The 27,014-nt window shown below is 42.9% G+C and overlaps 1 protein-coding gene across 1 annotated transcript in view; it reads right to left on the bottom strand.

Annotated features, from left to right (window-relative positions):
- Nucleotides 1-7,897: 7,897 nt before the first annotated feature.
- The window catches only part of dcaf5 (ddb1 and cul4 associated factor 5), a 29,092-nt gene continuing 9,975 nt past the window's right edge, over nucleotides 7,898-27,014 (bottom strand). Inside the window, exons 7-9 of the mRNA XM_061969009.1 lie at nucleotides 21,923-21,989; nucleotides 18,466-18,593; nucleotides 7,898-9,447 (exon numbers count right to left, since the gene is read on the bottom strand). Coding sequence (XP_061824993.1) covers nucleotides 8,233-9,447; nucleotides 18,466-18,593; nucleotides 21,923-21,989 — 1,410 coding nt within the window. The 3' untranslated portion in view covers nucleotides 7,898-8,232. The remainder of the gene's footprint in view (nucleotides 9,448-18,465; nucleotides 18,594-21,922; nucleotides 21,990-27,014) is intronic.

The following is a 27,014-nucleotide window of genomic DNA, read 5'->3' as shown; positions in this document are numbered from 1 at the left end:
AGAACCTGATGTCCATAAGAAGAACCTGATGTCTACATGAGGAACCTGATGTCCATAAGAACCTGATGTCCATAAGAAGAACCTGATGTCTACATGAAGAACCTGGTGTCCATACGAAGAACCTGATGTCTACATGAAGAACCTGATATCTACATGAAGAACCTGATGTCCGTAAGAAGAACCTGATGTCTACATAAAGAACCTGATGTCCATAAGAAGAACCTGATGTCTACATGAAAAACCTGATGTCTACATGAAGAACCTGGTGTCTGTAAGAACCTGATGTCTATATGAATAACCTAATGTCCATAAGAACCTGATGTACATAAGAACCTGATGTCAACATGAAGAACCTGTCGCTACATGAAGAACCTGATGTCAACATGAAGAACCTGTCGCTACATGAAGAACCTGATGTCTATATGAAGAACCTGATGTCCAAAAGAAGAACCTGATGTGTAAATGAAGAACCTGATGTTCACATGAACAACCTGATGTTCACATGAACAACCTGATGTTCACATGAAGAACCTGATGTCTATATGAAGAACCTGATGTCTATATGAAGAACCTGATGTTCAGAAGAGGAACCTGATGTCCATAAGATAAAGCTGTCATCTAAGCTCCTCAGTGTTTCCCAGTCATGCTTGAATAAGCGTGGAGCTCCTGGCAGGGCGGCCATGATGTGGTCTTGGTGGTCATGGTTGGCTCCAAAGTAAAGTGGAAACACGCATGGGAGAGGTAAAACCCCATTTTCCGGTGGGTGGATTTGAAAGATGGCCACCAGAAAACTTTTCCTCTCCCATGCGTGTTTCCGCTCCACTGCAGGTCTTGAAAGGCTGCGGCCGTGCGAGAGAACCTCCCACTGGTACGACTGTGGCCTCGCGCAGGGCGTCGCTGCCACAACCAGCACGCACAAGAAGCCCATTTTCCCGGATAAAAGACGCCAACAGAAACCAATGATGAGTGTTGCATCCTCAGAGGACATGAGTGTTGCACTTCCTGTTGATAAGCACGCCAACAGGAAGTCATTGCCACCAAACCACACGAGCCAACAGAGAAAACAGGAGCATGTAGTACTGGGCTGCCACCAGCAGAGGCGCTGTTTAACGCAGCAAATGAAAGGTTCCTATGAAGACAAATAATAGAGATGGGGAGTTCGTGAACGACTCGAGTCTTTTTAAACGGTGGAGCAAGGAGAACCGAGTCGAGCAGATTTTCCTGCACATGAGATTCAGAAAATTAATGAGATTCAAAGAAATCAAAGCAGCTTTTATAAAAAAATATATATATATTGGGGTATTTTATTTTAAATTCACTTTTTTGATATGTAAAGTAGTTCAAGCATACACCATTCCACTGTTTGATTGGTGGAATGGTGTCAAAGGTCACACGCGCTTACGTTGGATTGTTGACAGAAATGTGACAGAGGTCAAACGAGCCAAATAAATACGTCTCAAACAATTAATGTATGATATAAATGATTTGTAGCGATCAGAATGAAAAGTAGCGTGCTTTCTTCAGATAAAAAAACTCAAGTGAAAGTAAAACGCGTGTTGCATTAAAATTACTGACAAAAAAGTTACAAAAGTAAATGTAATGAGAGTAAATGTAACGTGTTAACGAGTTTAACTTGGTTCTGTGACGCAGCTCGTTCATTGAAAAACTTGTGTTGCAAATCAACATCGCCCATTAAAATGAATGGAAATCAATTTAATCGGTGTTTGTCCCCCAATAACAGCACAATTTTATCATCTAGCATGCCTTTAAATAAAAGTTTAGACTTGGACTTCCTTTTTATTGTCATTCAAATTTGAACTTTACAGTACATATAAGAACAACATTTTGTTGCATTAGCTCATGTTAGTGCAGGATCAATCAATCAATCAATCTTTATTTATATAGCCCTAAATCACAAGTGTCTCAAAGGGCTGCACAAGCCACAACGACATCCTCGGTACAAAGCCCACATACGGGCAAGGAAAAACTCACCCCAGTGGGACGTCGATGTGAATGACTATGAGAAACCTTGGAGAGGACCGCATATGTGGGTAACCCCCCCCCTCTAGGGGAGACCGAAAGCAATGGATGTCGAGTGGGTCTGACATAATATTGTGAGAGTCCAGTCCATAGTGGATCCAACATAATAGTAAGAGTCCAGTCCATAGTGGGGCCAGCAGGACACCATCCCGAGCGGAGACGGGTCAGCAGCGTAGAGATGTTCCCAGCCGATGCACAGGCGAGCGGTCCACCCCGGGTCCCGACTCTGGACAGCCAGCACTTCATCCATGGCCACCGGACCTGTGCCCCCCCCCCTCAAGGAAAAGGGGAGCAGAGGAGAAAAGAAAAGAAACGGCAGATCAACTGGTCCAACAGGGGGGCTATTTAAAGGCTAGAGTATACAAATGAGTTTTAAGATGGGACTTAAATGCTTCTACTGAGGTAGCATCTCTAATTGTTACCGGGAGGGCATTCCATAGTACTGGAGCCCGAATAGAAAACGCTCTATAGCCCGCAGACTTTTTTTGGGCTCTGGGAATCACTAATAAGCCGGAGTTCTTTGAACGCAGATTTCTTGCCGGGACATATGGTACAATACAATCGACAAGATAGGACGGAGCTAGACCGTGTAGTATTTTATACGTAAGTAGTAAAACCTTAAAGTCACTTCTTAAGTGCACAGGAAGCCAGTGCAGGTGAGCCAGTATAGGCGTAATATGATCAAACTTTCTTGTTCTTGTCAAAAGTCTAGCAGCCGCATTTTGTACCAACTGTAATTTTTTAATGCTAGACATAGGGAGACCCGAAAATAATACGTTACAGTAGTCGAGACGAGACGTAACGAACGCATGAATAATGATCTCAGCGTCGCTAGTGGATAAAATAGAACGAATTTTAGCGATATTACGGAGATGAAAGAAGGCCGTTTTAGTAACACTCTTAATGTGTGATTCAAACGAGAGAGTTGGGTCGAAGATAATACCCAGATTCTTTACTGATTCGCCTTGTGTAATTGTTTGGTTGTCAAATGTTAAGGTGGTATTATTAAATAAATGTCGGTGTTTAGCAGGACCAATAATCAGCATTTCCGTTTTCTTGGCGTTGAGTTGCAAGAAGTTAGCGGACATCCAATGTTTAATTTCATTAAGACACGCCTCCAGCTGACTACAATCCGGCGTGTTGGTCAGCTTTAGGGGCATGTAGAGTTGGGTGTCATCAGCATAGCAATGAAAGCTAACACCGTATTTGCGTATGATGTCGCCTAGCGGCAGCATGTAAATACTAAAGAGTGCAGGGCCAAGAACCGAACCCTGAGGAACTCCGCACGTTACCTTAACATAGTCAGAGGTCACATTATTATGGGAGACGCATTGCATCCTGTCAGTAAGATAAGAGTTAAACCACGACAAGGCTAAGTCTGACATACCAATACGTGTTTTGATACGCTCTAATAAAATATTATGATCGACGGTATCGAAAGCAGCGCTAAGATCAAGAAGCAGCAACATAGATGACGCATCAGAATCCATCGTCAGCAGTAGATCATTAGTCATTTTTGCGAGGGCTGTCTCCGTAGAGTGATTTGCCCTGAAACCGGATTGAAAAGGTTCACAGAGATTGTTAGACACTAAGTGTTCATTTAGCTGCTGTGCGACAATTTTTTCGAGGATTTTCGAAATAAAGGGAAGGTGGGACACCGGTCGGTAGTTTACCATGAGGTCAGGATCAAGGTTAGGTCTTTTGAGCAGAGGATGAATAACCGCTTTCTTGAATGCTAGGGGAACAGTGCCAGAGGAAAGTGATAAGTTTATAATATTTAGCACTGATGGACCTAATAATACAAAAAGCTCCTTGATAAGTTTCCCAGGAAGTGGGTCAAGTAAACATGTTGTTTGTTTTATCCCACGTACACGCTGTAATAGTTCCTCTAATGTTATTTCATCAAAAAGAGAGAGACTATTTTGTATTGCAGTATCCGTCGTAGATACAGTTGTATCTGTGTTCATAGAACCCAGTTGTAGCTGGGATGCGTTGTCTTTAATCTCCTTTTTAATGAGTTCAATTTTCTTATTAAAGAAATTCATAAAGTCATCTGCCGAGTGGGTGGAGCTATTGGGAGGAGTCCCTTGTTGGGTTAGCGATGCTACTGTACTAAACAAAAATTTAGGGTCGTTTTTGTTGAGGCGGATGAGATTTGAGTAATATTTAGCTTTAGCTAAGGTAAGCATGCGTTTATACGATATTAAACTATCACTCCATGCTTGATGGAAAACCTCAAGCTTGGTCGCGCGCCATTTGCGTTCCAACTTTCTACATGATAATTTATGAGCTCTGGTTTCCTCTGTAAACCATGGGGTGCGCCTTTTAGGGGCCCTTTTTTGTTTTAGCGGTGCTATACTATCAATGGTTTTGCGCAGGGCATTGTCAAAGTTGTTAGTGAGGTTATCAATAGAGCCGACATAATTTGGGAATGGTGCCATTACCGAAGGCAGTAGGTCAGCAAGAGTCACCGTTGTGGCGGCATTAATGTTGCGGCTGCTATAGCAGTTATTATTATTATTAGTTTGTTGACAATGAGTCAGAACTTCGAATTTTATAAGGTAATGATCGGACATTACTTTAGTATACGGGAGTACCATAACTTTGGAGGTGGTGACACCCCTGACCAGCACTAGATCTATCGTATTGCCGTTGCGATGCGTAGGTTCATTTATTATTTGTGTAAGACCACAGCTATCAATTATAGTCTGGAGCGCCACGCACTGAGGGTCCGATGGGGTATTCATATGGATATTAAAGTCCCCCATTATGATTATATTGTCTGCGTGCGTCACTAGATCAGCAACAAACTCTGAGAATTCATTAATAAAGTCCGAGTAGGGCCCTGGGGGGCGGTAGATAACAGCCATATCGAGAGGCAGCGGTGCGACAGACCTCATAGTAAGCACCTCAAACGATTTGTATTTATTATTTAGGTTAGGGGTAAGGTTAAAGTTTTCATTGTATATTAATGCGACCCCCCCACCCCTTTTAAGGGGACGGGCAATATGCGCATTCGTATAGTTAGGAGGAGATGCCTCATTTAGCGCAAAAAATTCGTCTGGTTTGAGCCAGGTTTCGCTAAGACCAATGACGTTAAGATTGTTGTCTCTAATGACCTCATTAACTAATAACGTTTTGGGAGACAATGATCTTATGTTTAAAAAGCCCATATTATAAGTATTGGGCTGTTTTGACGAGTTTTTGTTTAAATTATCCGTAGTAGAAATATTAATAATGTTGCGTTTATTATACGTAGTGCACTTTAAATAGTTTCGACCATATCTAGGAATTGATACGACGGGAATTTTCAGATTGTTTGCTTGATGCTGCGATCGACTAAACGCATCATGATTTGCCACCTCAGTAGAATGCATATCTACCCCGGACACATTCACAACAGAAAACACATTATGTGAGTTGTGTGTTATTCTAAGAAAATTGCTATGCGTACAGGAATTATCCAGCCTGGCGCTGGCTAGTTCTAGCTTAACTGACTCCTCACCCGGACTAGCAGGCTCTGTAATTGCCTGTGACCGGGCTTGCTCTAGTGTAGTTAGTCAAATGTGACTTAAACAGTAGTCTATATTCTTAGACAGGATGATGGCGCCTTCCTGGTTAGGGTGAAGGCCGTCCCTCATCAGCAAGCCTGGTTTGCCCCAGAAAGAGGGCCAATTATCAATAAACGTTAGTCCCTGTTGTCTACAGAAGCTAGCCAGCCACTTGTTAAGCGAGACTAATCTGCTATATCTCTCATCATTGCCTCTCGCAGGCAGGGGGCCAGAGACAATTACTCGATGCCTGGACATCTTTCTAGCGAGATCACAAGTCCTGGCTATGTTTCTCTTTGTAATCTCTGACTGTCTCATTCTAGTGTCATTGGAGCCAACGTGTACAACTATATTCGCATAACTAGTGGTGCGATTAGCCTGTCGTACGTGTTTACTAGGCCTGTTGCGAGTTAGCTCCCTAAGATTAGCCTCTATGTCAGGTGCTCGGGCCCCCGGGATGCACTTAATTGTGGCTGGTTTGCTAAGCTTTATGTTTCGGGTGATGGAGTCCCCTATGACTAAGGTGTGGTGCCCGGTAGACTGGGGTGTAGGACTAGCTAAAGAGCTAAATCTATTATGCGTCTCAACCGGTACACCGTAGCTTGTAGGCCGCTTAGGACTACTACATGCTGGGCTAGTTAGCTCGCTACAGCTAACGCTAGCAGATGTGTCCGCAACATCTAAAGTTACGAGATTACTCTGCTCTAACTGGCGGACACGGCCCTCTAGCAGAGCCAGCCTCTCCGTGAGTAAGGTGCAAGACGCGCAGGAAGCCATACTCACGGTGTTTTCTGTCACCGAGTGAAGTTCCTGCTGTCTTCCGAGAAGTCCTGGTCACGGTGTGCAGGAGTAGACTCCTTCTGACCGGCGCCCGGCGACGCCTTTCTCCGCGCTAGCTTCGTTAGCTTAGCAGCTAGCTGCTAGCTAGCTGCGGGAGGGGTGGAGAGACAGAGATCGGGTGATTTGCAAGTTAAATAGTACTACTAAATATGTTGAGAAAGTAATAAAGAAAGCTGCAGAACAATTTAAAAGCACACAAATAGAACGATACTTAGCTTTTTCGAAACAGCGAGCAGTCAGCGAGCAGTCACGGATAAAAAAATCAATAAGGTGCAGATATAAATAAAAAGATTACTGTACGGATAAATATATTGCACTTTTGCATATGCATCCACGTTTATGGATGTATGTTATATTGTCTTTATATTCCAGCGAGTTAATCCATTTTTGGGGGGAATTGAGGGGATTGTTATGATGCGTTCAAGAGTCTTACGGCCTGAGGGAAGAAGCTGTTACAGAACCTGGAGATTCTGCTACGGAACCTCTTTTTAGATACAAAGTATTGAATAAAACAAGACAATAGAATGGAGTGCAAACAATTACAGTAGTTAAATTATGTAACAATAATGAACAGTATTTACCTTGAAAGTGGCCTTCCACGAAATCTTCACGCTGCTTCCCTGTCAAACACACCATCAGCAGCTTCACCATATTGTCATGAAAAAATGTCCACCATTTGGATATTATTTTAGCATCCTTTAGTGGCGTTATCCACTCATTCTGCTTCAGTATGGCCCAGACTAGCTGTGCTATGCTCCAACTGCTTCACAAAGCTTGTCATATTTTGCTGATTTCCTTCTCTAATTCATTTTCATCCATTTCTTCTCTGCACTGTCCTTCACACTCACCTTTTTCCTTCCCATGCTTGGAAAAACAAAGTTACGTCCATTTCTTGCTAGCTTGCAAGTACGAGCGGATGTTTTGGCCGTTGCTTACAGGGTTCATTGTCACATTCACTGATGTGACAATGTCACATCAGTGAATCGTCGCCCCCACTAACGAGTGGGGGCGACGCTTGAAATCTAAAGCATAACAATTAGCTGAACATCTCATATCCTGAAAACCTCTTAAGTTGGGGCACATGTATCCCGTTGTAATCTTTTTTGTTTACATAGTACTAGTAGTTTGTGTTAACTTGGCATTTATGTGTTTTTGTATATACATGGTGCAATTGTTAGTGTGCAGCATTTATTAATACTGATTTTCCAGCACATTTCAATGACACTTCTGTGTACTTCTGACATTCCGCCACTGGGGGGCAGCCTTTTAATGAACTCACCATGCCGGCGAAAGAAAGCAGCTTGTTTGCACGTTGACATTATTTCCCCGACTGGCTTCTGGCTCACCAACAAGACTTCAGTGTCGCTTCCACCGGCGAGTCCAGGCTGCGTTGCCGTGACAACCTGCTTGGGCCACACAGCAAATGAGTTTACTTTTGACCTTTTTAAACGACTGAAACGCAGAAGGAAGGAGAACAAATGAGCCTTTTTAATGGAGAGAAAACAAGATGGCTGCCTGCTAAACAGCGGCATGGACTGAGCGTCAAACAAAATCCACCTTCAGCTACGATTAAGTTGTCTTAGATCAGCAAAAAACAAAGAAAACTTTTTTTGGTCCTCCGTCAGTCTTGTGTTGCGGTGGAAGGAGCTCCACGTTGTGGGCGGAGCTTTTGTAGAACTAAATGACATCACTTCTTATACTTGCCCACTTCCTGCCTTCTCTTAAAATTCAGGTGATCTCAGGGGTCTAAAGACTCCGTAAGAAAAAAAGCTGAAGAAGTTCAACATGGTTGCTATGGTTACTAAGTTTTGAGCTTCTTCTCAGAGGGTGACGACCCACAATCCCCCTCTTCTGAGCTCACATGGGTCCGTTTCTGTGTGGGTCCTTTTAGCCTCTCGGCCGCCCTGATGTCCGCCGCCGTGGCGCCGTCCTCCTCGTCAGACTGGACGGACGCGTTTTCACCCGCAGCTCGGCGCCGCCCGTTCAATCCTGGGCTGCCCTCAGTCGCGCTGCTGCACGCCGCCCCGTCCAGGGTAGACTCCGCCGCCACTTCAGTCCTGTCCCCCGAAAGTCTGTCCAGCTCCGCCTCGTCGGTCCCATCCTGATTGGCGGGAGACATCACGGGGCTGGGGCACACTAAGTCCGCCAGGCTGAGACACTTGTCCTCGTCAAGGCGGGGCTTAATCTGTAGGGCGTTTTGTTCCTCGCCCGATGAGGACGTCAGGTCGTCCACCGAGATGGACGGGTAGCTGCAGGAGTCGATAGCGGAGAACAAGGCCTGCACCGAGTCGGGTCGCTCCCCGGCCCGGGAGACCACGGCCAGGCGGCGCCGCCTCATCACGTTGCGGCGTCTCACAGCACTGCGCCGCTCCTCGTCCTCGCTGCTGGAGCTGGACGTGGTCGCCGAGGAGCTGGAGGCGCCGGCGGGGAGCGAGGGGGACGTGGAGGATGGTATGGAGAGGGTGGTGTAGTTACGAGGGCTCGGGGAGCGAGGACGCGGCATTGGGTCCAGCCAGAACTCGCTGGAGTCCGAGTCATCATTCGCCAGGAAGCCCGACTGCTGCCGCTGAGGTCTGCTCCGTCTCCCAGACCGCCCCTCGCCGTCCGCGCCGGCTGGCTCCTCGCCTCCTGAGGGTTCTGGTCCGGCCAGGGAGGAAGAGCTGGAGTTATCGGAGTCGCTGTGTTGCGCGGCGGCCGGGGGTGCCGCCGGAGTCGCCGCCGTCAGCCGAGTGGAGCGGCGTCCGCGAGCATGCAGCTGCATGATGGCCTCCTCGCTCAGGTCACTGTCCGAGTCCGAGCTCCAACCCTCGATCTCGCGCCGCACCAGAGAGTCGAAGAACGCCATCATGCGAGGATCCTCCTGGATGGACTGGCTCACGTAGTCGTGGGAAAGACCGCTGCCGCTGTTCAGGACCAGACTGATGTACTCCTCATGTGTGTACAAGCTGCGGGACTTGTCCTCCACGTGGCCGTCCAGGTCGCCAAGACTGTCCGGTTGTAGGTAAGGACTCCACACCTGTCATGGACCACACAGTTAACCTCCAGCAACTTTGTACTTTACAGAAATAGTTCTTCTAGACCAGGGGTCCCCAAACTTTTTGACTAGTGGGCCGCATTGGGTTAAAAAAATTTGGCCGGGGGCCGGGCTGTATGTATACAGTATATATATACACACATATATACATTGTCTTTTTAATGCGTTTTGACATTTAACATTGTCACGTTATCGATGGAAAAAAATCATTTTATATATATATACATTGTCTTTTTAATGCGTTTTGACATTTAACATCGTCACGTTATCGATGGAAAAAATTCATTTTATATATATATATATATATATACGTATATATATATATACACACACATATATACATTGTCTTTTTAATGCGTTTTGACATTTAACATTGTCACGTTATCAATGGAAAAAATTCATTATATATATATATATATATATATTAGAGATGCGCGGTTTGCGGGCACAACCGCGGAGTCCGCGGATTATCCGCGGATCGGGCGGATGAAATTTAAAAAAATTAGATTTTATCCGCGGGTCGGGTCGGGCGGTTGAAATAAAAAAAAATTTGATTTTAAATAGATTCAGGCGGGTGGCAGTTAAACCAATTCGGAAATATATATACATAGTTAAATGTTGTTACCCACATACGAAAAACGAGCAGGCACCTGCTGCATATGCCACAACAGAAGAAAAAAAAAAAAAAAGAGATGGACACTTTTACGGAGCGGAGAAGGGACGCCTCGCCGGGGTCCGGGACCGAGGCCCCTTCCCCCGAGAGGGCCCCACCGGGAGCCGTAGCTGAGGCGATCCGCGAGAAGGGCCCGACGCACGTCCAGGGCCCTTCACCGCGCCCACCACACCGACACCCCGCCTCGTCCGCCTTCGCCGCGGCCGGCGTCACGCGCAGCAGGTAAGCAGCTTACCTGCCCGCCACCCCCGTGGCCGGGGGCTCGTAACAGGGGTCACTCCGCGCGCTCCGCCCGCGCAGCTTACCTGCCCGCGCAGCTTACCTGCCCGCCACCCCTGTTGCCGGGGGCGCGTAACAGGGGTCACTCCGCGCGCAGTGCGCTCACGAAAGGGGTGGGGCTCACCCTGGTTGATATAGACAGCAGGACGGTGGCCATGGAAGTCGGAACCCGCTAAGGAGTGTGTAACAACCCACCTGCCGAATCAACTAGCCCTGAAAATGGATGGCGCTGGAGCGTCGGGCCCGTACCCGGCCGTCGCCGGCAGCGAGATGCGCTTGGAGGTGCGCTCAGCGCGGCTCCCATATGATTGCGCACTGGTGTGCGTCTGGGTCGTGACAGCGTGGCACGCGAATGTCTGTGATGCATTGGACCAGTCTCCTTTCTTTAACAGGCAAAAGCTTTATAACCTCACTAATGCCTTGCATCGTCTATATTAGATATATAACAACGGGCGGGTGCGGTTCTGATCAAATGTTAGGTCAGGTGGATGGCGGATGGTTGACGACTTTCTGATGCGGTTGCGGATGAAATAATTGCCTATCCGCGCATCTCTAATATATATATATATATATATATATATATATATATATATATATATATGTCTTAATAAGGTTATCCAAAAAATAGTGCTCGATACCGTAGTATCCTGATGATTGAGGGTACCCCCCCTCATGAAACAGGCCTGTAGAGATGAAATAGTCTTGTGATTTTTTTTCCCACACATACATTATATATATATATATATATATATATATATATATATATATATATATATATATATATATATATACATTGTCTTTTTAATGCGTTTTGACATTTAACATCGTCACGTTATCGATGGAAAAAATTCATTTTTAGACAATATGATTTGCCTGAGCGGCTAGGAGACACCGTGAGTAACAAGCGGTAGAAAATGGATTAGAAAGGAAAGATTAGAAAAAATTATAAATTAAATTAAATAAAAAAATAAAAAATAAAAAAACAACTTTTTTTTTTAACTTGGGACTTCCCGTGGGCCGGATTTTGGATGCTGGGGGGCCGGATCCGGCCCGCGGGCCATAGTTTGGGGACCCCTGTTCTAGCCAGTACTCAGTTTACACAAATACTTTATTAACTTCCTTCATTTGTGTTTCATGGACATTAGTTAGAGGATCAAATACTTATTTCCCTCACTCAAACAAAAATACCGTATTTTTTGGACTATAAGGCGCATTTAAAATGGTTTAATTTTTTCAAAAATCGACAGTTCGCCTTATAACCCGGTGCACCTAATGTACGGATTAATTCTGGCTGTACTTACTGACCTCGAAGTAATTTTATTTGTTACATGGTGTAATGAAAAGTGTGACCAGTAGATGGAAGTCACACATAAGAGAAGCCAGAGTCGTGTATAGCGTATGGCCAACTAAACGAGAGGCGCCATATTTGCTACCAAGGACGTGTGCGGCCGTGCCTGGAAGCATGCACGTGCTGTCGCTTTGACGTAAGTTTTTCTGACAAAAATAATACGTCTATATATAGTTCTAAATATACTCCATCGTGTGGTTCTGCAGCTGCACAGCAGCAGAGAGGAAAGCTCTCCAGAGGGTCGTCAACTCAGCCCAAAAAATCATCGGGTGCCCCCTCCCCTCCCTGGAAGAACTGTACAACTCCCGCTGCCTGAAGAAGGCAGCCAACATACTCAAGGACCCATCCCACCTCGGCAACAGCCACTTCGATCGGCTGCCTTCCGGCAGACGTTTCGGTACCATGCGAATCCGCACAAATAGACTCAAGAACAGTTTCTACCCCCGGGCCATAACTGCACTAAACGCAGCTGGAATGTAAAAAAAATAAAATAAAAAAATACAATACAAAAAAATAAATAAAAAATAAAAACTCCCTCACGTGCAACATGAGGAAGCCACCGGTCAATCACGATCCGGGACTGTGCAATCAGCGATTACACGCCAACTGGACAATATTTACCATATTTATTTACATATTTAATCCACAATAAAAGCCTGCACAGCATAGGAGGTAGGAAATACTGACTCCCACCCCCTCAGCACACTGGGAACCAGCATTACTCCTCTCTAGTCAGTTTACTAGTCACTTTATACTTTTTATTGTCTTGTTTTTTTTACATTGCCTCTTAGAGTGGTCTTGGGCCATATTGTATATTGCATATTGTGTATATCGTGTTGTTTCTGTATATTGTGTGGTTTCTTCTTTTTTTTTAAATGCAAAGCACCTCAGGGACGCAACCTAAATTTCGTTGGACCTGTACCTGTACATGCACAATGACAAATAAAGATCATTCCTTCATTCATTCATTCATTCATCTCATAAACTTACCGGTACAATAAAACGCGCTTTTATTTTGTTAAGTATAACTTTGCGGCCGTATTGACACACTTTGCTGCTACAATCCTTGAGTGTTTCGTGACCAGCAGGCACTCTTAACACGCACCCGACGGTGATAAACATTTAAAAAAAATACACAGAACAACGAAAAACATCACTTTTTACCCTCAATTTGACAAAATCTTTATTTGCTTTGGACCAACAATCATGGAGAAATTGTGACTTTTGTGTAAAGAATGTCAACTGTGATGACTGCCTCCTATATATTTGTAACCACTGTATGTATCACTCATGTATTATTCTAACTCATCTTTTTTTTGTAACATGCTAGTAAGTAAGCAAGAGTACTTTTGTACTTACATTAAAAAACAGCGAACCACAAAGGAGAAGTGTGATGCAGTGGACGGAGGAGGTATGTGAGCAGTTGAGGGACTGTTTTGACACCACAGACTTGGATGTACTCTGCAGCCCACATGGAGAAGACATCGACAGTTTTGACTGAGTGCACCACAGGATATATAAACTTCTGTGTGGAAAACACTGTGCCCTCCAAGATGGTCCGGTGTTTTTCCAACAATAAACCCTGGGTCACCACTGAGCTGAAGGCCCTACCAAACAAGAAGAGGGCTTTCACCTCAGGAAACAAGGAGGGGCTGAGAAGAGTCCAGCAGGATCTTAAATACAAGATCATGCGGTGTAAGAAGGACTACAAACAAAAACTGGAGCAAAATTACATCCGTGAAAAGTCGACCAGCCTGAAAAAGATTTCAGGTCATGGAAGAGGTGGAAGTGGTCACCAGGTTTCTGGCGACCAATAATGGGCCAACAAACTTAATGTTTTTTTCTACAGGTTTGACTCTGGCCCCACTGAAACCCCTTCACATCCACACCACACCTGCCCCAGCAGTTTACACCTCAGCATGGTCCACACCTTCCGAACAAACCCCTCTCAGTCAGCCCCCCACATTCCACCAGCCCAGTTCACCGCACCCAGCCATCACCCACCGAACACTCCCATCAGTCTGCATCAAGTGAGGAAGGAGTTGGGAAGGAACAAGGTCAGGAAGGCTACAGGCCCAGATGGCATCAGTTCCAGGCTACTCAGGGAATGTGCGGACCAGTTAACTGTTGTGGTCCAATACATTTTTAACCTGAGCCTCAGCCTGGAAAAACTCCCTACACTCTGGAAGACTTCCTGTGTAGTTCCAATCCCTAAAACACCTCATCCCAAGGAGCCAAAACCACTTCACATTTGTTGCCCTGACCTCCCACCTCAAGAAGACCATTGAGCAGATAATCCTCAACCACCTACGCACGCAGACAGCGTCAGCAATGAACCCCTTGCAGTTTGCTTACTGTCAAGGCATCGGGGTGGATGATGCAATCATCTACCTGCTGCATCGGGCCCTCACCCACCTGGAGACTGCAGGAAGTGCGGTTAGAGTCATGTTCTTTGACTTCTCCAGTTCTTTCAACATCCTCCAACCGGTACTGCTGTGGGTGAAACTGGAAGAGGTGGGAGTGGACCATCACCTGGCTGCATGGATCATTAACTACCTTATCGACAGGCCGCAGTACGTAAGGCTGCCTGACTGTCCTTTAGATGTGGTAGTTTGCAGCACAGGGGCTCCCCAAGGGACGGTGCTCTCACCTTACCTGTTCACGCTCTATACCTCAGACTTTAGACATGACTTCACCCGCTGCCATCTGCAGAAGTTCTCAGACGACTCCGCAGTGGTGGGATGTGTGTCTGAGGGGAGCGAGCAGGAAGGCGTCGTTGACTGGTGTGCACGTAAACCCCTGCACTTGAACACCAGTAAAACATAAGAGCTAGTGGACTAATTTAAATACCTAAACTGGACTGGACTCACAATTTAAATGCTGTGTCCAAGAAGGGTCAAAGTCACCCACACTTGAGGAGACTGAGGTCCTTCGGGGTGTACGGGTCACAGCTGGGCACCTTTTACGACACTGTGGTGGCTTCTGCGGTGTTCTATGCCATTGTTTGCTGGGGTGGGGGCAGCACGGTCAGAGACAGGAACAGACTTAACTGATTAAGAGGGCTGACTCTGTCTTAGGTGCCCACTGACAGCATGTATGATGTGGCTGACAGAAGAATGCTGACCAAGTTGACATCCATAATGTCCAATCCCTCTCACCACATTCACGGCACTGTGGAGGCCCTGAGGAGCTGCTTCAGCATTAGACTATTACATCCACATAGGGCTGGGCGATATATCGAATATACTCGTGTCTCTGTGCGATATATAAAATGACTGTATCGTGATATTCGAGTATACATTCTCACGCAGTTGCTTTTAGCTGCAGGCATTACACTGCAGGCGTTTCTCACCCTTTCTTGTCTCTGCTTCTCACAGAGGAGGTAAAACAAGCGCACCTTCTTACATACGTCACATACTGTCACGCGAGCAACGTCATACGCCCTCGCAGAGCAGACAAGTAGCGACATGGTAACATTAGCTGTTGTGCTAGCGCGGAGGTGCGAGTGGTAATACGAGAGAGAGAAGGTGCGAATCTGGTAACAAATGAAGGAAAAGAATGAATTCCCAAGAAAAACAGCACGGGGTCCATCGTCTAGCAGTGGTTTGGCTTCAAGCGGGAATATGTTGAACAATTAGGCAGCAAAAGCATTGCTACAAAAAGTAGCACCACAACTAATGTAGCATCATTTGAAAAGTCACCCGCTCGAGAATGAAGAGTGCTTGAAACTCAGCATGTCAACATCTCTGGCCGGTGCCACACCAACAAAATGCGGAAGCAACCATTTCAAGATCAAAACCGTATGAAAAAAAAATAAAAATCAACTACAGAAGGAGATAACGTCCGTAGGAACCTACCACATAGCGAAGGACATACACTATTTGATTTTCTATTATGCAGCTCATTTTTATTTGACAGTTATTGAAATATCTTGTGTGACATCATGCACAAAAGTGCACTTTATCTGTTTTTAACCATTGTAGTGGCGTTCTGTACAAAAAGTGCACTTTAATTTAGTGTTTTGATATGTCACCTTAGTGACATCATGCACAAATGTGCACTAATAGCTTGTTTTAAAATGTCTCTGACAATCTTGCACTTTCTGTTTTGGAAATGACATGAATGTTTGTGCCACTGCTTAATAACTGTTTAATAAATACAGTTTTGGTAAAATGATTTAGTCGTGATTTCCCTCTCTGCATGAAAGTTTAAAATGAGCATATATTAATGCAGTATGAAGAAGAATGTTTTAATGTAGACACATAGAATCATCATACTGCTGTGATTATATGCATCAAGTGTTCATTCAAGGCTAAGGCAAAATATCGAGATATATATCATGTATCGTGACATGGCCTAAAAATATCGAGATATTAATAAAAGGCCATATCGCCCAGCCCTACTTCCACAGTGCAAGAAGGAGCGCCATAAGACTTGACAACGCACTTATGTTATTACTGTGGTTTTTTTTGTGGTGTGCAAATCTGTCGAAATGTTTTAGTACGACTTTGGTAACCTACGAAGCTGCACCACTTGATGGATTGTCAGCGCATCACGGCTATCGTAGTCAGACGTGCTGTGCTTCAACATGCGGGTATTATTATGGTGTGTCTAAATGGAACCTATTAGGAGACCTATTATCTGGGGTTTATTTTCACAATATTATGCAAAAGCAACGTTTGTGTATTTTGGGATTTGCATAAATCCCGAAAATTTGCGCATGCCCGCCATTGTACCCTACCCCTTGACTCTTTATCTGGTTTGTGTTACCTCCGCTTAATAAATAGATTGAATGTGCTTCCCTGGCTGTATGTTCATGTCAACAAACAGGGTATTGTTTAGATGTCACTTCTTGTCTAATAATCATTGCCACCCACGTAGTCACTAGCACGCAGTGCAGTTGTTTGTGTCAAGTTTTAAAGGGGAACATTATCACAATTTCAGAATGGTTAAAACCATTAAAAATCAGTTCCCAGTGGCTTATTATATTTTTCGAAAAAAAATTCAAAATTTTACCCATCACACAATATCCCTAAAAAAAGCTTCAAAGTGCCTGATTTTAACCATCGTTATATACACACGTCCATTTTCCTGTGACGTCACATAGTGAAGCCAACACAAACAAACATGGCGGAAAGAACAGCAAGCTATAGCAACATTAGCTCGGATTCAGACTCGGATTTCAGCGGCTTAAGCGATTCAACAGATTACGAATGTATTGAAACGGATGGTTGTAGTGTGGAGGCAGGTAGCGAAACCGACGAAAACGACACGACAGCCAGCGACACGGGAGAAAGCAAGGACGAGTTCGGCGATCGCCTTCTAACCAACGATTGGTATGTGTTTGTTTGGCATTAAAGGAAACTAACAACTATGAACTAGGTTCACAGCATATGAAATACATTTGGCAACAACATGCACTTTGAGAGTGCAGACAGACCAATTTTCATCAATTAATATATTCTGTAGACATACCCTCATCCGCGCGCTTTTCCTGAAAGCTGATCTGTCCGGTTTTGGAGTTGATGTCAGCAGGCCAGGGAAGCTAGGGTCGATAGGGGGTTTAGCTCGCTCGTCTGCGGGAACAAACTGCCGCCATTGCTTGCCGTGCTACCGAGGTCCTTTGTCCCTGAATAGCTCACACACTCCGGCAGATTCAATGGGGGTCTGGCGGCAGATTTCTTTGACTTTATCGTTGGAAATGCATCTGCTTTGAGTGTCGCAGGATATCCACACATTCTTGCCATCTCTGTCGTAGCATAGCTTTCGTCGGTAAAGTGTGCAGAACAAACGTCCAATTTCTTGCCACTTTCGCATCTTTGGGCCACTGGTGCAACTTGAATCCGTCCCTGTTCGTGTTGTTACACCCTCCGACAACACACCGACGAGGCATGATGTCTCCAAGGTACGGAAAACAGTCGAAAAAACGGAAAATAACAGAGCTGATTTGACTCGGTGTTTGAGAAAATGGCGGATTGCTTCCCGATGTGACGTCACGTTGTGACGTCATCGCTCCGAGAGCGAATATTAGAAAGGCGTTTAATTCGCCAAAATTCACCCATTTAGACTTCGGAAATCGGCTAAAAAAATATATGGTCTTTTTCCTGCAACATCGAGGTATATATTGACGCTTACATAGGTCTGGTGATAATGTTCCCCTTTAAGGTGGTGAAAACATTTTTTTTTTTTACTGACCAGTTCCTCCAACTGAGATCTTCTTTCTTCCGTGTTGGAAAGGTTGAGTCAGCCTGAGTGTGTGAACTAGGAGGAGCAGGGATACCCTCTGTGCATGGTGCAGGAGGAACGGACACACACAGCTCTCAGCACGCACTGATCAATACTTCTGCGTCAATCACTGTCCATTTGGTTGCGAGTTCCTCTAGTTTGATCAAATTTGGATGGATTTCTTTTAAGAGCAAAATTGGTTGAAAGGGTTGAAATCCCTATTCGCACATGTGCGGCAGGTTTTTTTCAAGTCGCACGGTCTATTTTCAGTCGCATTTGCGAGTAGATTTGTCGCACCCTACAGCCCTGGTATGTGTCTATGGGTAAAGTTACAAAAATCAACAGGGGGTTAAATACTGATATTCTTTACCAGTTTATATGACGACACGAGTACACTGTATATATATGTAAAGTTGAGTCTACTTCTACTACAATATACTGTTATACACTGTTGAATGCATATGAAAACACAGACCTTGATGACTTTCTCCACACCAGAAGAGCAGATCATGTAGCTGTGGGGGTTGAAGCGAACCTGGTTCACGATGGAGCGGTGGCCCTTCAGGACCATAAAGGCCCCGTTCACCACACGACCCGGGCCTCCTAAAAGCAAAGCTTTCAGTCACACACACATTTGTTCATGCTGGCTTCAGCTGACAATCATATAGTAATAGAAACAGATATACATAAGTGTGTGTGTAAAGTTTCAAGAAGGCAAAGCGGTGTGACGAGATGACACTCCTGATGTAGCGGCTTACACTGCATTAGTTACAAGATGGAAGACAACGTAAAGCAGATTGGGTAATAATAATGCAGTAAATAAGCAGTAAATCCATGGACTGACAATAGCTTCACAATAGTTTGCTACAGGCTAAGCCAATCGATACCAGAGTCTGATCGATCACTTATCAAACGCATTGTAATTTGATCTTTCTTTCATCTTCGTGTATTATTTTTGCCTTGGCTGTCACAGCGAGCTTGAGTTATCTGCCTAGCTTCTGGTAATTGGACTATAAATGTGTCTTTTTAATGCAGTGATATTTTGTCAAATATAAAAAAAGAGCAACGGAGTAGTTCGTATGGCGTCACATTAGTGCCAAAAATCCGAGCGCATAAAAACTGTTATCGCGCGCTGATTCTCCACTTCGTGCGCGCGTGCGACACCCTTTTGCGCGCGCGTGGTGCCTTTTTGCGCGCGTGCGCGACACCTTTCTGCGCGCTCTCTGTGTACTCCTGGCATCTCTCCTCGCGCTGTCATGTTTCTTTTTGGCACTTTGGGGGCGGGTATGCTTAGACGGCCCCTTCTTTCTGATTGGTCAGGCGAAAAATGCTGAAAAATGCTCAGAGCCAATCAGAAGTATAGCAGGGCGGGTCATCGTCAATATGTATCAAGATTTACGGAGGAAGAAGTGGATAAAGAAATGTCGCGCGCTGATGAAGGTTATTTCATACCACATAAACACAATACAGGGTAATACAAAATGTGACCCAAATAAATAATAAGACAACAAACACCATAATCACATCTTTCAGCCAGAACTGGTCCACCAGCAATAACATCCAACCATAACATTATTTTATATTTTCACTTCTTCTTGAACATTTGTTTTCTAATTTATGGAATTTCTTTTGATTCAGCCATAAAATTAATGAAATAATCTTTGAATTGTGTTTTTAAAATGTTAAAAATAGCTTTTAATAAAGTATTCTGAAACAGTTTAAAATAATCAGAGAACTGACTAACACTGATCCTACACAACTATGTTGCACAATTAAGTCATTTTTTTTTTAAAGCGAAAGAGGTAATTTCAACAGGTACAGCATCCTATGTCATATCTACATGTAATAAGATTTGTAACAAGACAAACTGTTTGTAAATTGGTCGAAAATCGCGCAAGTTATGGTAATGTAATTAGTACATGTACCATTGACATCAATGTAATGATTGAGGCTAGATGTCCGAGGTAAGATGGCTACAACGTTGCTACACTGGAGAATGATTGGTCATATGAAAAATGCTCACAGCCAATCAGAAAGGAGGGGCCGTCTAAGCATACCCGCCCCCAAAGTGCCAAACAGAAACATGACAGCGCGAGGAGAGATGCCAGGAGTACACAGAGAGCGCGCAAAAAGGCACAGCGCGCGCACAGAAAGGCACCGCGCGCGCGCAAAAAGGCACCACGCGCGCGCAAAAGGGTGTCGCGTGCGCGCACTAAGTGGAGAATCAGCGCGCGATAACAGTTTTTATGCGCTCGGATTTTTGGCACTAATGTGACGCCATAAGTTCGGAGCTGGCTTTTAGTGTGACGGGGAAGCTACATGGGAATATCACATCCATAAGGTATGTGCTAACATAGCATTAATGCTAGCTAGCTTTGTTAGAAGTGTCTTTATCAACTCTGCTTTCATGTTGTCATTTACATTTATAATAGTATGTTATCCTCACAACACCAGTTGTGTAGTTAACTTGAACATAAGTGTGTCTAGCTTTAAGATTGGACTTTCACAATATTATGTCAGACCCACTCGACATCCATTGCTTTCGGTCTCCCCTAGAGGGGGGGGGGGTTTACCCACATATTTGGTCCTCTCCAAGGTTTCTTATAGTCATTCACATTGACGTCCCACCAGGGTGAGTTTTTCCTTGCCCTTATGTGGGCTTTGTACCGAGGATGTCGTTGTGGCTTGTGCGGCCCTTTGAGACACTTGTGATTTAGGGCTATATAAATAAACATTGATTGATTGATTGATTAAAGATAGTGACATCACACTTTGATAATAACACTACACTGTACGATAGTGACACAACACTTTATTATAGTGCTACAGACTACAGGGGCCTCCGACAGGTAGCTGGTAATAATACAAAGTGTCAAAGAATATTTGCTTCAACTCTTAGTATTTTTTTGAGTGTACAATTCAGACATTATGCTTCCATTTAATGACAAATCACACAACATGAAAAAAATGACGACGTCGTATGAAGCAAATCACTCCCTTAAACTGTCTTAAGATTTGTCGACAAATTATTTTGTATCGACAAAAATTTGTTGAACACTTAATTGGCTCTTTTTTATATTGTATTGTGAGTTGACTATTTTCTATCGCTTGGATGACAAGGTATAGACCAGGAGTCGGCAACCCAAAATGTTGAAAGAGCCATATTGGACCAAAAATACAAAAACAAATCTATCTGGAGCCGCAAAATATTAAAAGCCATATTACATGCAGATAGTGTGTCATGAGATATAAAGTAAATTATGATGACTTTAAGGAAACTAAATGACCTCAAATATACCTACACATGAGGCATAATGGTGCAATATGTACATATAGCTCGCCTAAATAGCATGTTAGCACCGATTAGCTTGCAGTCATGCAGTGACCAAATATGTCTGATTAGCACTCCACACAAGTCAAAAACGTCAACAAAACTCACCTTTGTGCATTCATACACAACGTTAAAGGTTCGGTGGACAAAGTGAGACAGAAAAACAAGTGGCATAAAACACGTCCTGGAAAGTCGGAGAAAGTTATACAAATAAACAAACTACGGTGAGTTCAAGGACCGCCAAAATTAGTAGGACAAAACGGCGCTCGCCAAATACTCGAATCAGTGAAGCATGTTTAATATAAACAGTGTGCTTTATAATAATTAGGGAGGTTCGGGTCATATTTGTCCTCCTACAGAAACCATGTTGACACAAAAAATAGATATTTTTTTCCCCTCATCTTTTTCCATCTTTCATACATTTTTGAAAAAGCTCCAGAGAGCCACTAGGGCGGCGCTAAAGAGCCGCATGCGGCTCTAGAGCCACGGGTTGCCGACCCCCGGTATAGACAAACAACTGCCAAATTGGTCTATGACATCACTTCCTGTGTGTTGTACTTGGACAGATGCAGTCAAGACCAGGACGAAGTTCTAAACTAACCTGCTTCGGGGTCCTTGGGGATTTTCCACATGTAGAGGTTGAAGTCGTCCGACCCAGACAGGATGTACTGAAGACAACAAGAGAAGAGTCCAGTTAGGAACAACAAAGCAGTTCTGGTTAGCATCTTGTCAAAATGAAAACATACAAAGTAATACTATGTACTATAAGGTATATTTAATCACCAAACATATCTTCACCCTGCTTTTGACAGGGTTAATCAGCAAAAAAATCATCCAATTTATGCAGTTTATGTACAGAAGAGAAGTACTGTATCCCTTGTAGGCTTGAGTCGTAGAAATACATGTTTTCACATTAGTTAAAGGCTTTTGGACTTTTACTCACATGTAACATTCATCCATCCCGTCCATTTTCTACCGCTTATTCCCTTCGGGGTTGCGGGGGGTGCTGGAGCCTATCCCAGCTACAATCGGGCGGAAGGCAGTGTACACCCTGGACAAGTCGCCACCTTATCGCAGGGCCAACACAGATAGACAGACAACATTCACACTCACATTCACAAACTAGGGCCAATTTAGTGTTGCCAATCAACATTCAGTCCAGTCCAAACTTCTTATTGTGTGATTGCTTCAAAGCATTCACACGTTATTCTAGGGTTGGGCGATATATCGATATACTCGATATATCGCGGGTTTGTCTCTGTGCGATATAGAAAATGACTATATCGTGATATTCGAGTATACGTTCTCACGCAGTTGCTTTTAGCTGCTGGCATTACACTACAGGCTCTCCTCGCTCTTTCCTGTGTCTCCTTCTCACAGACAGACCAGCGCACCTTCTTACACACGTCACATACTGTCACGACATACGTCACATACGTATACTCCCTCGCGCAGCAAAGAGGTAGAAGCATGGGTAACGTTAGCTGTGATGCTAGCAGGTAATATGAGAGAAAGAAGGTGCGAGTCTGGTAACAAATGAAGGAATAATTAATTCCCAAGAAAAACAGCACGGGGTCCATCGTCTGGCGGTGGTTTGGCTTCAAGTGGGAATATGTCGAACAAACAAACGTAATTTGTCAAGTGTGGGGAAAAAGCGTTGCTATAAAAAGTAGCATTACTGCTAATATGTAGCATCATTTGAAAAGTCGCCTGCTAGAGAATGAAGAAGAGTGCTTACTCCGCATGTCAACATCTCCGTTCGGTGCCACACGCCCACACCATCAAAATGCCGAGGCCAACATTTCCAGATCAACAACGTATGAAAAAAAATAGTCAACAACAAAAGGGATAACGGCCGCAGGAACCTACCACATAGCGAAGGACGTACACAATTTGATTTCCTATTAAGCAGCTAATTTTTATTTGACAGTTATTGAAATATCTTGTGTGACATCATGCACAAAAGTGCACTTTATTTGTTTTAAACTATTGTAGTGGCGTTCTGTACAAAAAGTGCACTTTAATTTAGTGTTGTTTTGATTTGTCATCTTAGAGACATCATGCACAAAAGTGCACTAATAGCTTGTTTTAAAATGACTGACAGTGCAAAATTTTCTGTTTTGGAAATGACATGAATGTTTGTGCCACTGCTTAATAACTGTTTAATAAATACAATTTTGCTAAATTGACTTAGTTGTGGTTTCCCTCTCTGCATGAAAGTTTAAAATGAGCATATATTAATGCAGTATGAAGAAGAATGTTTTAATGTAGACACATAGAATCATCATCCTGCTGTGATTACCGTATTTTTCGGACTATAAGTCGCAGTTTTTTTCATAGTTTGGCCGGGCTCCAGTGCGACTTATATATGTTTTTTTCCTTCTTTATTATGCATTTTCGGCAGGTGCGACTTATACTCCGAAAAATACGGTATATGCATCAAGTGTTCATTCAAGGCTAAGGCAAAATATGGAGATATATATCGTGTATCGCGATATGGCCTAAAAATATCGAGATATTAAAAAAAGGCCATATCGCCCAGCCCTACGTTATTCTACACCATTTTTCATCTATTTATTTTTATTCTTCTTCCGATCTGTTTTTCACCATAGCATGCCAAGATTAGTATGCTAACTTAATAGACAGTTTTGCCGCCGTATACCTCAGAATCATATAACTTGGTACTTCACACATGCCAACTCTTAGCATACTAACATTTAAAGCCAAATGTTCAGCCATACACCCCAGAGTCATATAACTTGGTACCTGACAATTTCTAACTGTTTAGCTTTTTTAGCTAATTTTGCATGAGTACACCTGAGGGTTATAGAACTTGGTACTTGTTGCTTTTTTTAAATGTCTGGATGCTAACGTTAGCATTTCGGTTCAACTTCATTATATCTGCAACTTGCATACGCACATACAGCATTCACACGTAATTTCTCCCGAAATTGCATATTCTAGAAGAAACTGGAAGTCATTTTCCAATTAAATTTGTGTACCATATATAGCGATTCCTTTTGATACATTTTATCCTATTAAGCTTTCTTCATTAACAATTATCATCTTTGACCTAATTTTGTACATATTTAATCATATTTGACATTTCTTATTTTTATTCATTATTTTTTTCAATTGTGCTTGTCCTCATTAGGGTCACAGTCTATCCCAGCTGACTTGTATAAAAAAAATCATCCACACCTTAGGATCATTCTAGAAAAATGCTTGTTAACTATCAGTGTCATTTTCATACATTTTCCATGATGTGGAAATTAATTTGATTGGCCAATAAATACCTGACTCTTAGGTTACAGCGCCACCTTGCTTTGGCACGTAACTTCCCAGCCAACACATGAAGACTGTCAAGTGAACACAATCACTTGTAATAGAGCGCTCTCTGCTGGTTTCATAGCTGCAACACCCTTTTCCAATCTATACACTTATATTAACTTATTATATTTAGGTCAGCATTAAAAAAAACTATTAATTTTTAATCCAACGTAAAAGCTAGGTGAGGATCTACATACTGTATATTTGCAAATCTAGGACATCTTTAATGTATTCGCTAGGCATTGTTTGTCGGTTAGTTATTTAGTTAGAAACATAACTCAAAAAGACAACATTTCATTGATTGATTAGATTCTCTGATTGTTCTTTGTTATTTAGGATAAAATAGTCATAAATGGGCCAATACATTTAAGCACATACATGTAAAAATCCTCCTCAAAATAATCACAGCCTCAATATCCATCACAATTTTAACTGAGTGACTTCCTACTTTATGGCATATTCAAGCCATTCAAATGGTAAATTGGTAGAGTAAACATGTATACGGGTGGATGAAAACACTCCTAAATGCAAAAAACACAAACGCTGCTAGATGCTAAAGAGCACACACTGCTCCAGGCCTTGAATTTGAACGTTTTAAGGTCAAGGCAAGTGTTGCCTTAAAGGAGGGCTCATGTTTTAGGGCAGTAGTTCTCAAACTTTTTTCTGTGAATTTTTTTTTTATTCAAGTACCCCCTAATCAGAGCAAAGCATTTTTGGTTGAAAAAAAGAGATAAAGAAGTAAAATACAGCACTATGTCATCAGTTTCTGATTCATTAAATTGTATAACAGTGCAAAATATTGCTCAATTGTAGTGGTCTTTCTTAAACTATTTGGAAAAAAAGATAGGATTTTATTTATATTTATAAAGGATTTTTGAATTGTTGCTATTTTTAGAATATTTAAAAAAAAATCTCACGTACCCCTTGGCATACCTTCAAGTACCCCCATTTGAGAACCACTGTTTTAGGGCACCAAAGCAAGTTAGAAGGGCACCAAGTCAACATTATTTTCTTTCCAGGCAGGGTCTCCAAAGCATGAATGTATACATATACGTGTATGTATGTGTGTGTGTATATATATATATATATATATATATATATATATATATATATATATATATATATATATATATATATATATACTGGTTTTTTTAATTCATTATTAATATAAACTTGTCAGATTTTTGTCATTTCATGATGCCTTTATCTCTATTTAATACATTTTGATCGAGGGAAGTATTTTTTCTTATTATTTTTTAAGTTATGTACATTTATATGTACACGTAGATGCTGTATCAGGACATATCCATTAAGAGTTTGAGCAGAAATATGTCTTATAGGAATTAACTACCGTATATACAATAACACATTAACAAAAATGATGTGTCAAATGTTTTTTAAAGTAATACCTTTGTGACATGGAAAAAAACACACGTAAAAAAGAAAAACATGGCGTTTACTTTTTGATATCAAAATAAAAACACAAAGCAGTTTGGCTAATGAAGATAAAGTCTAATGAACAAGTTTTGTTATTCTCCAACGCCCCCTTGTGGTTCAGTACAACAGATTGGCCAAGAACAACAAAAAAAACAGGAGTGACACCTATCACATCGAATACACAATCTTCACAGCCAGCATTCAATTCGATGAGATGACGAAACATTTTAGCTAGTACTGATGTTATTTGAACACTGATAAAGTTTGCAGTTAAATATAGGAAGAGTGAACATCCCAGTAAACAAACTAAAGACCTTATAAAGAAGTTGTGACAACGTTTACGACGTTTCCTCACCTCATTAACTCAGTCACAGCAGCTGATGGACGCTGTATTGTCAAAATGAAAGCAACATCATATAGTTTTTCTCCTTCTTTTAGTGTGAGGACAAGTGTATCTGTCTCCAATATTGTCCAAACCTGTCTCCATCTAACAGCAGTGCGCTCTTAAACGCACGGCGGGAAGCAAGGGAAAATTACTGTAGAGTCCCGGAAGAGTTCTGTTGTGTTTATGTTGTGTTGCGGTGCAAATATTCTCCCGAAATGTGTCTGTCATTGTTGTTTAGTATGGTCTCACTATATGGCACAGATTTATGACAGTGTTGGCGTTGTTTATACAGCCACCCTTAGTGTGACATGTATGGCTGTTCATTCGCTTGTAAGTGTATGTGGTAAATCAACTCGATCAATAAATTCGTACATTACCATTCTGAGGGGCAGCTATACATGACAACCTCAATCAAAGACCATTATTAATCTATTCAACGCCACATGACGTCGACCACGCGCTTTGCTCCGTCATTTCATAGGAGAGGTTAATTCATAGGGGAAATCTCCGGGGCAAAGTTTGAAGCTGAACATACAAAGGA

This window comes from Nerophis lumbriciformis, linkage group LG08 (genome assembly GCF_033978685.3).
Source record: "Nerophis lumbriciformis linkage group LG08, RoL_Nlum_v2.1, whole genome shotgun sequence".
NCBI classification, from domain to species: domain Eukaryota; kingdom Metazoa; phylum Chordata; class Actinopteri; order Syngnathiformes; family Syngnathidae; genus Nerophis; species Nerophis lumbriciformis.
This window is presented reverse-complemented; position numbering and strand designations above follow the sequence as displayed.